Below are 11,147 nucleotides of genomic sequence, written 5' to 3'. Positions count from 1 at the left end.
CTCAGGAAGCTCAGGCAGAAAGATCACTTGTTCAAGGCCAGCCTGGGCTACATAGTGAGACCCCTCTCAGAAAATCAAATAAAAGTAATAATAATAAAATAAGGGCTGGTCCGATGGCAGTGGGTTATCAGAACTTACTAACATTAGTGTCACTAAAGTTGGTATACCACCCCCCACTGCTAAATTCGACTGGAAAAATAATAATAATAATAAGGAAGAAAGGACTAGGAGGTGGAGGGAAGTGAGAGAGAGGAGGGAAGGAGATGGAAAACGAAACAATGTGTATGTACATGTAGCAAGGGATATAATCATTATGTATTGCAACATGCACTAGCAAAAATTGAACTTTATCTTCAATCTTACATTTTTTTGTAGAATCACAGTCTTAGGCTCTGCCTTCTTATACTTTCCCTACTTGGGGAGGCTTTAATGACTACACTGTTTAGAGAAGTCTTGTACAGAAATATGGTTCCACAAGCAGATGAATTCCTGGTCTATTAAAACCCAATTGCCCAGTCCCTACTATTTGAACTACTTCCTAATTTCACTGTTCTTCATCAGCTGTTTATACAAAATCATCATTTACTGGTCCTAGTACATTATTTTTAGTTGGGATGGAAACTAAATTAACTTACTTAAAATGGGTATCAAATGCCATTTCATTGTCCAAGGATGCCAGCCACTGAAGGAAGATGTTTGCTGGGTTCAAATGCCAGATAACTTTCATGGAGCTATTTGAAGGGAAAGGCCACAATTTCCTTGTGCCCACAAAGAGTTTCCCTGAGGTGTGCTATTCTCCCTTGCCCTCCTGGGACAGTAAGAAAGAAGATATGGGGAATCATGGGGAGGAGTCTCCTAGAAAGAAGAGCAATTATATCCATTTTGGATAAACTTGACTGTATCTCCATGTATTGATATGTACAGAGCTGGCTGGGCCATTTCTTTGTCCCTTCAATTGGCTTTAAGCAAGGTAAACTGGGCTGGATGAGCTGCTGATGTGTAATCTCTGAAGCAAGGCCACACTGCACAGTCACGGTTTTCCCTGCTCAGTGACTCCCAGAAAAACACAGTTAAGCCAAACCATGCCCCACACTGAACTTCGAGAAAGAGGCTATGACTTCTCAGGGTAAAAAGATTGTGAAGCACTGACCCCAAAGTATTAGACACTACCTCAGCTGTGTTATGCAGAGCACTCTCTCTGCATTTCTTGCCCTCTGAATATTGCAGAGGTAATCTCATGCTTTCTACCTAATCCAGTTCATGGGGGTCACATATTTCCTGCCACTCTCACAGTCATTAATCCCCAAGCCACTCCCCTCATGGAGAAGTAATAAAACCCAGCCTGAGCTCTGGATCATGGCCTTTGTTCTGTTGAACCATGGTCTTGGCTGGACTTAGGACCTCCCTGGGCGCTCGCTCTCTCTCTCTCTCTCTCTCTCTCTCTCTCTCTCTCTATATATATATATATATATATATATATATATATATGTCTTAGTGTCTTTACTCTCAGCTTGGGGTGCACTGGAAGTGGTAGTAGATTGGAATTAACTCCCTAGAATTCCAGTAACTTCTCCATGGGATCACAAATATAAATTTTCCCGACTGTGATGGGAAAGAAATGGTTTCCTAGGCACGGTGTAGGTTTCATCACAAGCAGGAAACACAACCTATCCTTTGTCTTGTCTGTCATTAGGCTTAGATCTGAGGGATGAGAGTCCTAAAGTCCACCCAGAGTAGGGGGCTGGGACTCGTGCAGTACTAGTAGTGTTGATTTGGGACCACAGAAAGTTCATGAAAGGCTCTTATAGTTTTACATCAGTCTTTTCCCACACCTGTAAGCCTTCAGCAATGAGGCTTGAGTTTCCAGGCCACTTTCCACTCTCAGCTTCTTTTCCCTGTGGAAGCCATATGTTCCTGCATATCATCACAGTCCTGTGTGTAAGAACAGCAGGTGTGGCATCTGTATTTTCCAGCACTGTCTACATTATTTGTGGACTCTAATCATCTTCAATTCTTTCTTTGTTGTACATTTAATCAAGGACTCTGGAGATAGACTATATATCTCTAAATAGACCTATTTGTTAGGGTCTTTTGGCACAACAGAGAGGCCAAAAAAAAAAGAGGCCTTTATTGAGGATGTGAGAGCAGTGTACAACTTCTGGGGTTGGGCTTTGTGCCCTGACCAAGGACAAGCATGGAAGGAAGTTTTATGATCTCTGGCCAGAAGTGGAGTTTGGGGCAGGCATTGATGACCTATGAGGAACTGATTGGAATTTTCTTCACTCAAAGAAAAGGAGGAAGTTGTACTCAGGGCTGAGGAGGAAAGAGGAAGGAGGAAGCAGTTATCAGGATAAGTGAGGTTTCTGCTTTGTTCTTCCACGTTAGACTATCGCCATAATATTACCTAGCAATTTATACTAGGAAAGAAACCTTTCAATATTTTTAAAATTTTTGTCACTGTAAACCTTCTTGGGGATTATTATGTTACATAAGGACAAATAAATTCAAAGTGTTGTTTAGTTAGAAATAGCAATACCAAGAGCAAAGCAGTTGGCTGATAAGAAATCACTTGAAGCTCTGACACTGCCACTGTTACTGGGTAGTTCTTGTAGAAATGGCTTGCCAATTACACATATCCCAGGCCCAGATTCTTCTTATCTCAAAGAAGTGAAACAGACAAATCAAAACCGGTACCACAGTTTATTTGAAAAATAGGGGATGGGGAAAACTGGCTCTGTAGAGCAAACCAAAGAGAGGAAAGGATAAAAGCAAAACTAAACAAAAAACGAGAGAAAAAGAAAAAACCCTTCCGCAGTCTTCCCCTTATGCAAAGCTGCCTCCTTGAACCCGCGTACAGCGGCCCTTCCCGTCAGCCCTTCCGTCAGCCCTTCCCATCAGCCCTTCCCGTCAGCCCTTCCGTCAGCCCTTCCGTCAGCCCTTCCCATCAGCCCTTCTGTCAGCCATTCCCGTCAGTCAGCCCTTCCCACCAGCGCCCTTGGTGTGCGGAGGCCGCGCGGCAGCAGCCCCCGGCGGTTGGGCCCAAGGACACACAGCACAGCGAGAGCCCCACAACGCCCACCTGACTCGTTCACGCGCCTGGCAAACGGGCCTTCGAGCCGCCTCGCCAGACCCAGGGCAGCTGCAGCGAGGTCTGGGCCGAGGCGGCCGAGGCGGGGCAGCGCGGTGGCTGAGGGGACGAGGGGCTGCTGGGAGGGATCCTGGCGTGGAGGTGACTGGACCCACCGACCTGCAGAGGCTGGGGCCGCACCGGGCGGCTTTATTCCAGCCCTGAGGAAAGGAACCGCGTCACTGAGCCTTATACGGGGCAGCAGGGACCGGAAGTGGCGTCATAAACCCCCCTCAGAGCTCGGCTCAGCTGCACCCCAGTCAGGTCACATAGACTCTGGTGGCCGAGACGAGCGTGGAGGACTGTTAAATTGTATGACAGACGCGGGTGCGCTTCCGGATTGTCATATTTTGTTTTCAGAAAAGGTAAGGCAACAAGGAAAGGGCTGGAAGAACTGGACGAACGTTAAGATGGAGAAGAAATAACCATCAATAAGCACAGTGACTGTCCACTCCGGGATTATCCACCTTGAACTCAGATTGCCTGAACTGAAGTGTAGAAATGCCAAAAGGGCCTTGGGACTGCAGGTTTAATATGAAATTCTTTCCAAATATTCTGTCATAGATAATTTTAAAATACATAAGAAATGACTTGTAGTTTGGAACATCTCTGAATATATTACAGATAGACACTAGGTAACTTGCTTCAGCAGACTTTAAGAAGCAGACTTCACCTTTACTGGAAAAACCTGGCAATTTTGCAGCAGTCATGGCTTCCTCATATTACAGCAGTCTGAATCGAGCTCAGTTAACCTTTGAATATCTGCACACAAATTCAACCACACATGAATTCTTATTTGGAGCTCTTGCTGAACTGGTTGATAATGCAAGAGATGCACATGCCACCAGAATAGATATTTATGCAGAAAGACGAGAGAACCTTCAAGGGGGATTTATGCTCTGTTTTTTGGATGATGGAGTAGGAATGAATCCCAATGAGGCTGCCGGTGTTACTCAGTTTGGGAGATCAACCAAACGAGCACCAGAGTCCACCCAGATTGGGCAGTACGGGAATGGGTTAAAATCTGGCTCAATGCGCATTGGGAAGGATTTTATTCTTTTCACCAAGAAGAAAGATACCATGACCTGTCTCTTCCTCTCTCGAACTTTTCACGAGGAAGAAGGCATTGATGAAGTGATAGTCCCATTGCCTTCCTGGAATGCTCAGACCCAGGAAGCTGTTACAGAAAATATGGAGAAGTTTTCCATTGAGACAGAACTCATTTACAAGTATTCTCCCTTCCACACTGAGGAGGAAGTAATGAGACAGTTCATGAAGATTTCTGGGGACAGTGGAACACTAGTGATCATCTTTAATCTCAAACTCATGGATAATGGAGAGCCTGAGCTAGACATAGTCTCAAATCCAAAAGATATCCAGATGGCAGAGGCCTCCCCCGTGGGCACAAAGCCAGAACGCTGGTCCTTCAGAGCTTACACATCTGTGCTCTACATTGATCCCCGGATGAGGATCTTCATCCACGGGCACAAGGTGCAGACCAAGAGGCTTGCCTGTTGTCTATACAAGCCCAGGATGTACAAGTACACATCCAACCGTTTCAAGACCCGCGCAAAGCAGGAGGTGGAGAAAGCAGAGCATGTAGCATGGATTGCTCAAGAGAAGGCCTGGGAAGCCGAGAGCAAAGCTCGAACATTAGAAGTACGCATAGGTGGCAATCTTACTCGGGAATCCAAGATGATGTTAAGGCAGGTTCAGAACACTGCCATAAACCTGCGCAGAGAAGCCAATATCAAGAAGAGGGTCAAGGAAGCCAAGGAGCAAGCGCTCAAGGAACCTAAGGAACTGAATTTTGTTTTTGGGGTCAACATTGAACATCGGGAGCTAGATGGCATGTTCATCTACAACTGTAGCCGCCTGATCAAGATGTATGAGAAAGTGGGCCCACAGCTGGAAGGGGGCATGGCCTGTGGTGGAGTTGTTGGGGTTGTTGATGTGCCCTACCTGGTCCTGGAGCCTACACACAACAAGCAGGACTTTGCTGATGCCAAGGAGTTCCGGTACCTGTTGAAGGCAATGGGGGAGCATTTGGCACAGTACTGGAAGGACACTGCCATTGCCCAACGTGGAATCATCAGGTTTTGGGATGAGTTTGGTTATCTTTCTGCCAACTGGAACCAGCCCCCGTCCAATGAGCTACATTACAAACGCAAGAGAGCAATGCAAATCCCAACCACCATCCAGTGTGATTTGTGTCTGAAGTGGAGGACCCTCCCCTTCCAGTTGAACTCAGTAGAAAAAGATTATCCTAACACCTGGGTTTGTTCCATGAACATTGATCCTGAGCAAGATCATTGTGAAGCTCCTGAACAAAATCAGAAGTTTCCGATGGGCACATACAAAAAAGTTGCAAAGACACAGGAAAAGAAGCAAAAGGAGCTAGCAGAGAAAATTCGCCAGCAGCAGGAAAAGCTGGATGCCCTTCAGAAAATCACCCCCATCCGCTCCCAAGCAGACTTGAAGAAATTGCCCTTGGAGGTGACAACCAGACCTTCCTCTGAGGAACCTGCTTGTAAATCACAGCGTCGTTGGCCACCACCTTTATCTCCTGAGATCAGAAAACCCCCAAGCAGATCTTCTTCTCTGCAAGTTCCCAAAACTCCACCCCAAAAGGTTCCGATCATCAGAATCCCAAAGATTCCTGTACTAACAGCCCGGGGAAAGCCTAGTACCTTCAGCCCACTCCAGTCACCTGAGGCATCCCAAAAGTGTGTCGCTACCCCAGTCAAGACTGCATCCTTGACCACTCCTCTGGTGCAGCCACTGTTATCATCTCCACTGCCCAACTCCAAGACTTCTTGGAAGCCCCCCAAACCCAAAGCCATCAAGACTCCAATGGTTAGGATGTTAGAGTCACCTGTTAAACTCTCCAGAGATACCACTGGTCGGAAGCGGAGTCTTCAGGACTCTGATGAGGAAGAGCCTGGAAGAAGGAAGAAGTGCAAGAAGGGCAAATTTGCTGTGAAGAAGGAAAAGAAATCAAAAGAACTTTCACACAGTGCTGGGAAAGAGGACTCAGCTGACCTCAAAAGGGCTGAGGAAGATTTAGGGCTTCCTGTGGAAGTACAGGTGAACAAAGAGTGGTATACAGGCCATGTCACAGCCACAGAGGTGGAAAAGAATGTGGTGTGGTGGAAAGTGGAGTTTGACCATGAGACTGCAGATGCAACTCCAGGAAATCATTGGGTGGAGAAATGTAGTGACAGTGTGCGGCTGATGAAGCCACCTTTTGCAGAGTATCAACCCCCCACCACACAGCTGGAAAACAGAGAAGAAAAAGCAGCTGTGGTGGGTCAGCAGACTACAGCCATGGCAGAGCCCTCTGCCCCTGACTGCATCCATGTCAAGCCTGACACCACTACTGTGAATAAAAAGTGTGAAACCATAGATTTCCTGGTACAGCTTCTCCGGGACTGCTTACAGTATTTCCGGCCTCCAAAGTTTCCCATGTCCAAAAAGGAGCTGAAAACTATGAATTTAGACAAGATATTATCTTTTCCTATGGAACAATACTTTAAGCATTATGAAGAGCATTTGCAGAACCTGTGCCATTTCTACCAGAGCCAAGCCGACTCCAGGGTCAGGGCCTCTGAGGAAAGCCTACATGCATCTGAGAGGAAGCTCCAAGAGGTCCAGGAGAAGCTGCAGAAGCTGAGGACCAACATCATGGTGTTCTTGGGAAAAGACCCAGACTTCAAAACTGGGGATGACCTGGATGCGTACATTGAACACCTTGTCACCACAGGGAATTTGAGCGACTTGAGCCAGAGATTAGCTCCCCTGCCCACAGGGCCCTCAGAACAGTAGCTTCTGGCAAGGGGATTCCACTTAGCGGTTGATGGACTTGCCATTGACTTGATTCCTGTGAGATGTGTGCTTTTGAAGAGAAAGATACCTTAATTCTTTTAATCTTTCTCTCTATAAATATGTATTTTTAAAAGAAAACAAGTACAAATATCACAAAGGCTTAAATAAACTTTAAAGCCTGTTTTGTTTCATTTTGTTTTTGTACAATACCAGAAGAAATCACATATTGAGATACAATTTAAAATTCAGGTTGTAGTTCAAAGTTTCACAAAAGAACATTTAGTATATTAACAAAAGGAAAGAATTTAACACATTCTCTTCCCATGTAGATCATGCCAAAACCCAAAGTAAAAATATTACTTGTAAAGTAGCATTTTTAAAAATGCAGGTGAGGCATGGTGCCACACACCTCTAATCTCACCACTTAGGAGGCTGAGACAGGAGGATCGCTGTGAGTTCAAGGCCAGCCTGGGCCACATTGTGAGACCCTGTCTCAAACCAACAATACCATAATACCACAAACTATGAATTTATAAACAATAGCTGTTCCCTGGACTCTGGAGGCTGGAAAACCCAAGAGCACAGCACTGGCAGCTGGCGAGGCGCTTCCTGCAGTATCGCCACACGCGGGAAGGGCACGTGACCATGCAAGGGGGAGAGAAAGACCAACACCACTAATTTCTATAACACTCCCCCAGTGACAGCACACCCCTTCACAAGGCCCTGTCAGCTACCCAAAGGCCGTGTTCTCAGTGACGACACAATGGCAATGACGTGTCCACATGAGTTTCAGGCGGCACATGCAAACCATAGCACCATATAAAAGTCAGATAATGAATAAATACAGTATGGAACAGGCATAGAATCACTTAGGGTGTTTTCCCTCACAAAAGTAACTGAAATGCATTGTCTTCAGCATAAATGATTTCTCATAGTTCTGTGGATGACTGAACTAAATTGGGTAATCTGTTTTGTGTGTCACATCTAAAGCTACAAGGGTGCATCCAGCTGGCAGGTCCATGATCAAATCCAACAGGCTTCAAAGAGAAGAAAGCACCTGTGAAACCCTGGGTTCAACCCCAGCTGCAAGTCAGATACAGGAACAGAGGGAAGGATAGAAACAGAGAAGGCTGGGCATGCTGGCCCATGCCTGTAATCCCAGCACTCAGGTGGCTGAGATGGGAGGACCATGAGTTCGAGGCCATCTTGGGCTGCATAAGTGAGTTCAAGGCTAGGCTGCACTACATAGCAAGGCCATGTCTCAAAATAAAACAGGTGACAGAGAACACACACTCCTTGGCACTTGCAATGTTGTATTGTCGCACACCACCCAGTGACTCTGCCAGCAAAAAAGCCATCATCAGATTAAGCCCTTAAAATTTGTACTTTCAGAGCCATAAACCAAAATGAACTTCTTCCCTTTATAAAGTAGCCTGCCTCAGGTACTTTATTACAGTAATGAAAAATCAATGGGGGGCTGGGGATTTAGCTCAGTGGCATAAGCGCCTGCCTTGCAAGCAGGCAGTTGTGAGTTCGATCCCTGGTACCGATAAAAACTTAAGAAAAATGAATAAATACAGTATGGAACAGGCATAGAATCACTTAGGGTACGTATTAGTGGTTTAAAGAAGCCAAAAATTCAGCTTAGTTTCTTTTTTAATTTTTTTTTGTTTTAAGGAGAATAAAAACAAAAAAAAAAAAACAACAAAACAGAGCATAGTAAAACAATGCAAATAACAGGATTTCAGAAAAAGAGAGCAAGAAATCAACTGTGGCTACCATAATGTCTCTTGTTTTCTTCAAAATAGTTGTCCATATCTTCACACACAATAAGTTAATCAGCCTAGTTTCTAAAGAAGGAAATGTTTACTTTAGAAGGAAAAGCATATGTGTAAAGGGCAGAAGGAATTATATATATTTTCTCTGTCTCTTCAGCTCTCAAACGGTTTGTCCTTGCGCCCAGGATTTAGCTCAATAGCATAAATGCCTGCCTGGCAGGAGCAAGGTCATGAGTTCAATACCTGGTACTCCCCTGCCCTTATTTGTCCTTATTTCATTTGTCCTTATTTCATTTGCTGCTTCATTTGCTCAGCAGTGGACTCAACAAACCATTCACTTAAGTAGTTAAATATCTTTGCTTCGTAAGGTTTTTTTTTTTTGCATTTTCTATTTCTCTTAACTATGTCCATACAATTATCCAATCCAAATGTGAATAACTTTCCAACAACTTTGTGAAGATAGTGATTTATTTTTTTTATCTTTTTCCTTTTTATCGGTACCGGGGATCGAACTCACGACTGCCTGCTTGCAAGGCAGGCACTTATGCCGCTGAGCTAAATCTCCAGCCCCCATTTTCTTTTTTTATAGTGATTTATTTTCAAAACAAACTTGTGACAGCCAATGTGATCTGTCAGTTGTGTTTACAGAGGCTGCAGCCATCTCTCTCTGGCACCAGCATCACCTCCAACTTGCCAAATCCCAGCCAAGTGGCTCTGGGGTGGACAGGAAGTTTTCCATGTCATAGATTATGCCAGGCTGACTGCAAATCCAACACCTTTTCATTATGGGCCTGGTGACGTAGCCTCCTTGCAATGGGACATAGAAGTATACCAAACTTCTATTTGCAAATGCCCCCTCCAAGGTCTGGTCTGACAAACTATGTAGGGCTTTCACACTGACCTTTGAGATCCCACTGTGTAGCTCCTGGGGCTTTGCAGTGTTCTTATGGCCTTTGTCCTCACATACTTGAGTCCTTACGTGAAGGACTATAACTTAACTTTGTACACAAGCAAACCAGAAACATATCTTAGGAATTTGACCTCATAACAAAGACTGAGTCCCTGCTGATCACAGAAGCTGAGCTTGTCAAGCGTGCCAAATAAGGCAAATGAGCTGGGCATGATGGCACAAGCCTATAATCCCAGCACTTAGGAGCCTGAGGCAGGAGGATTGCTGAGAGTTTGAGGCCAGCCTGGCTACAAGATGAGTTCAAGCTCACCCTGAACTGCATAATAAAACCCTGTCTCAAAAAGACAAAAAATTCAAATAAGGCACATGTAAAGCTGGAACTAAGTGGCTTTCTCTGCACCTCTCTTCCACTTTCTTTACATCACTTCCCTTTCTCTGCACATAGCAAGTTGGAGTCTTCCTGTATCTGCTCTGGTTCTGAGGACTTCCCAATTTGCAAATCTTTTTTTTGTGCAGTTAAACTCTGAAAGTTTTCCTTTTTAAAAACCAGAAACAGGTGAGGCCTATCTGGTGGCAGCACTGGAAGTTACTTCTTTGCCATCTGTGTGTAGTAATTATGTTAAATTCCTTGCAACTAGCCAACAGGAGATCCTGAACTCCATCATCTGTAAGCAAAACAAAACAACAAACACCCCTCTATCATGTTATTGGGTCCTGAACATTCATATTTGGAAAGAGACTGCAAGTGTGGTTTTTGGTTTTTTTGGTTTTGTTTGTTTTGCGGACAGGCTCTTGCTATGTAGTCCAGGCTGGCCTTAAACTCCCAGCAATCCTCTGGCCTCAGCCTCCCAAATGCTGGGGTTACAGGAATGCGCCACCACACCCAATCTTGGCCACAAGTTATGTATCATTCAGCTTTCCCTTTGCTAGGATAAAGTACCCAACACCCACAATTTAAAGGTTTAATTTAGCTCATGATTTTAGCAGCTTAGTCTATAGCTGGTTCCAAGACAGGAACATCATGGCAGAAGGACATGAAAGAGGGCCGGGGGTTTAGTTCAGTGACATAAGCACCTGCCTGGCAAGTACAAGATCATGAGTTCAATCATGAATTCATGGTACCAAAAAGAACAAAAAAAAAAAAAAAAGAAGGACATGAAAGATCAAGGCTGCTCTCTTTGTGGCAGCTGGGAAACAGAAGGAAGAGGAAGGAGCCAGTGAGAGACCCACCCTTCAGAAGCATTTCCCCCATGGCCCACCAGCAGCACATGTGGCTATGACCTTCTTGATGCACTGGGAGGACACCACCCTATGACATGATCCAGTCACCTCTCCAGAGGTCCTAATCCAGTCAAGATGATAATTAAGGTTAAATGGCACGTAAGTGTCTAAATGCATGACTTCTGTATCAGATGAATGGTGTAAATTAGATTCATTTCCTCACAGCCCTGAAAGCTGGAAGGTAAGGTGGAGATGTCAGCAATTTCGCATCTCCTGAGGCCTCTCT

General features: G+C 44.9%; 1 protein-coding gene across 1 annotated transcript; it reads left to right on the top strand.

The window, feature by feature from the left end:
- Window positions 1–2,693: 2,693 nt before the first annotated feature.
- Window positions 2,694–7,102, top strand: LOC100721058 (ATPase MORC2-like). Its single transcript, XM_063249353.1, has one exon. It carries the CDS (start codon window positions 3,836–3,838, stop codon window positions 6,950–6,952), a length of 3,117 nt encoding a protein of 1,038 aa, XP_063105423.1. The 5' UTR covers window positions 2,694–3,835; the 3' UTR covers window positions 6,953–7,102.
- Window positions 7,103–11,147: the final 4,045 nt, after the last annotated feature.

This window comes from Cavia porcellus, unplaced genomic scaffold (genome assembly GCF_034190915.1).
Source record: "Cavia porcellus strain 051 isolate PalLab524CR breed Dunkin Hartley unplaced genomic scaffold, mCavPor4.1 scaffold_5, whole genome shotgun sequence".
NCBI classification, from domain to species: Eukaryota; Metazoa; Chordata; class Mammalia; order Rodentia; family Caviidae; genus Cavia; species Cavia porcellus.
Note: the sequence above shows the minus strand (reverse complement) of the source record. Positions and strands in the feature narration are given on the sequence as shown.

Bases quoted from the DNA above. Each gene is read 5' to 3' on its own strand.
- LOC100721058 (XM_063249353.1), top strand. From the start codon at position 3,836: ATGGCTTCCTCATATTACAGCAGTCTGAATCGAGCTCAGTTAACCTTT.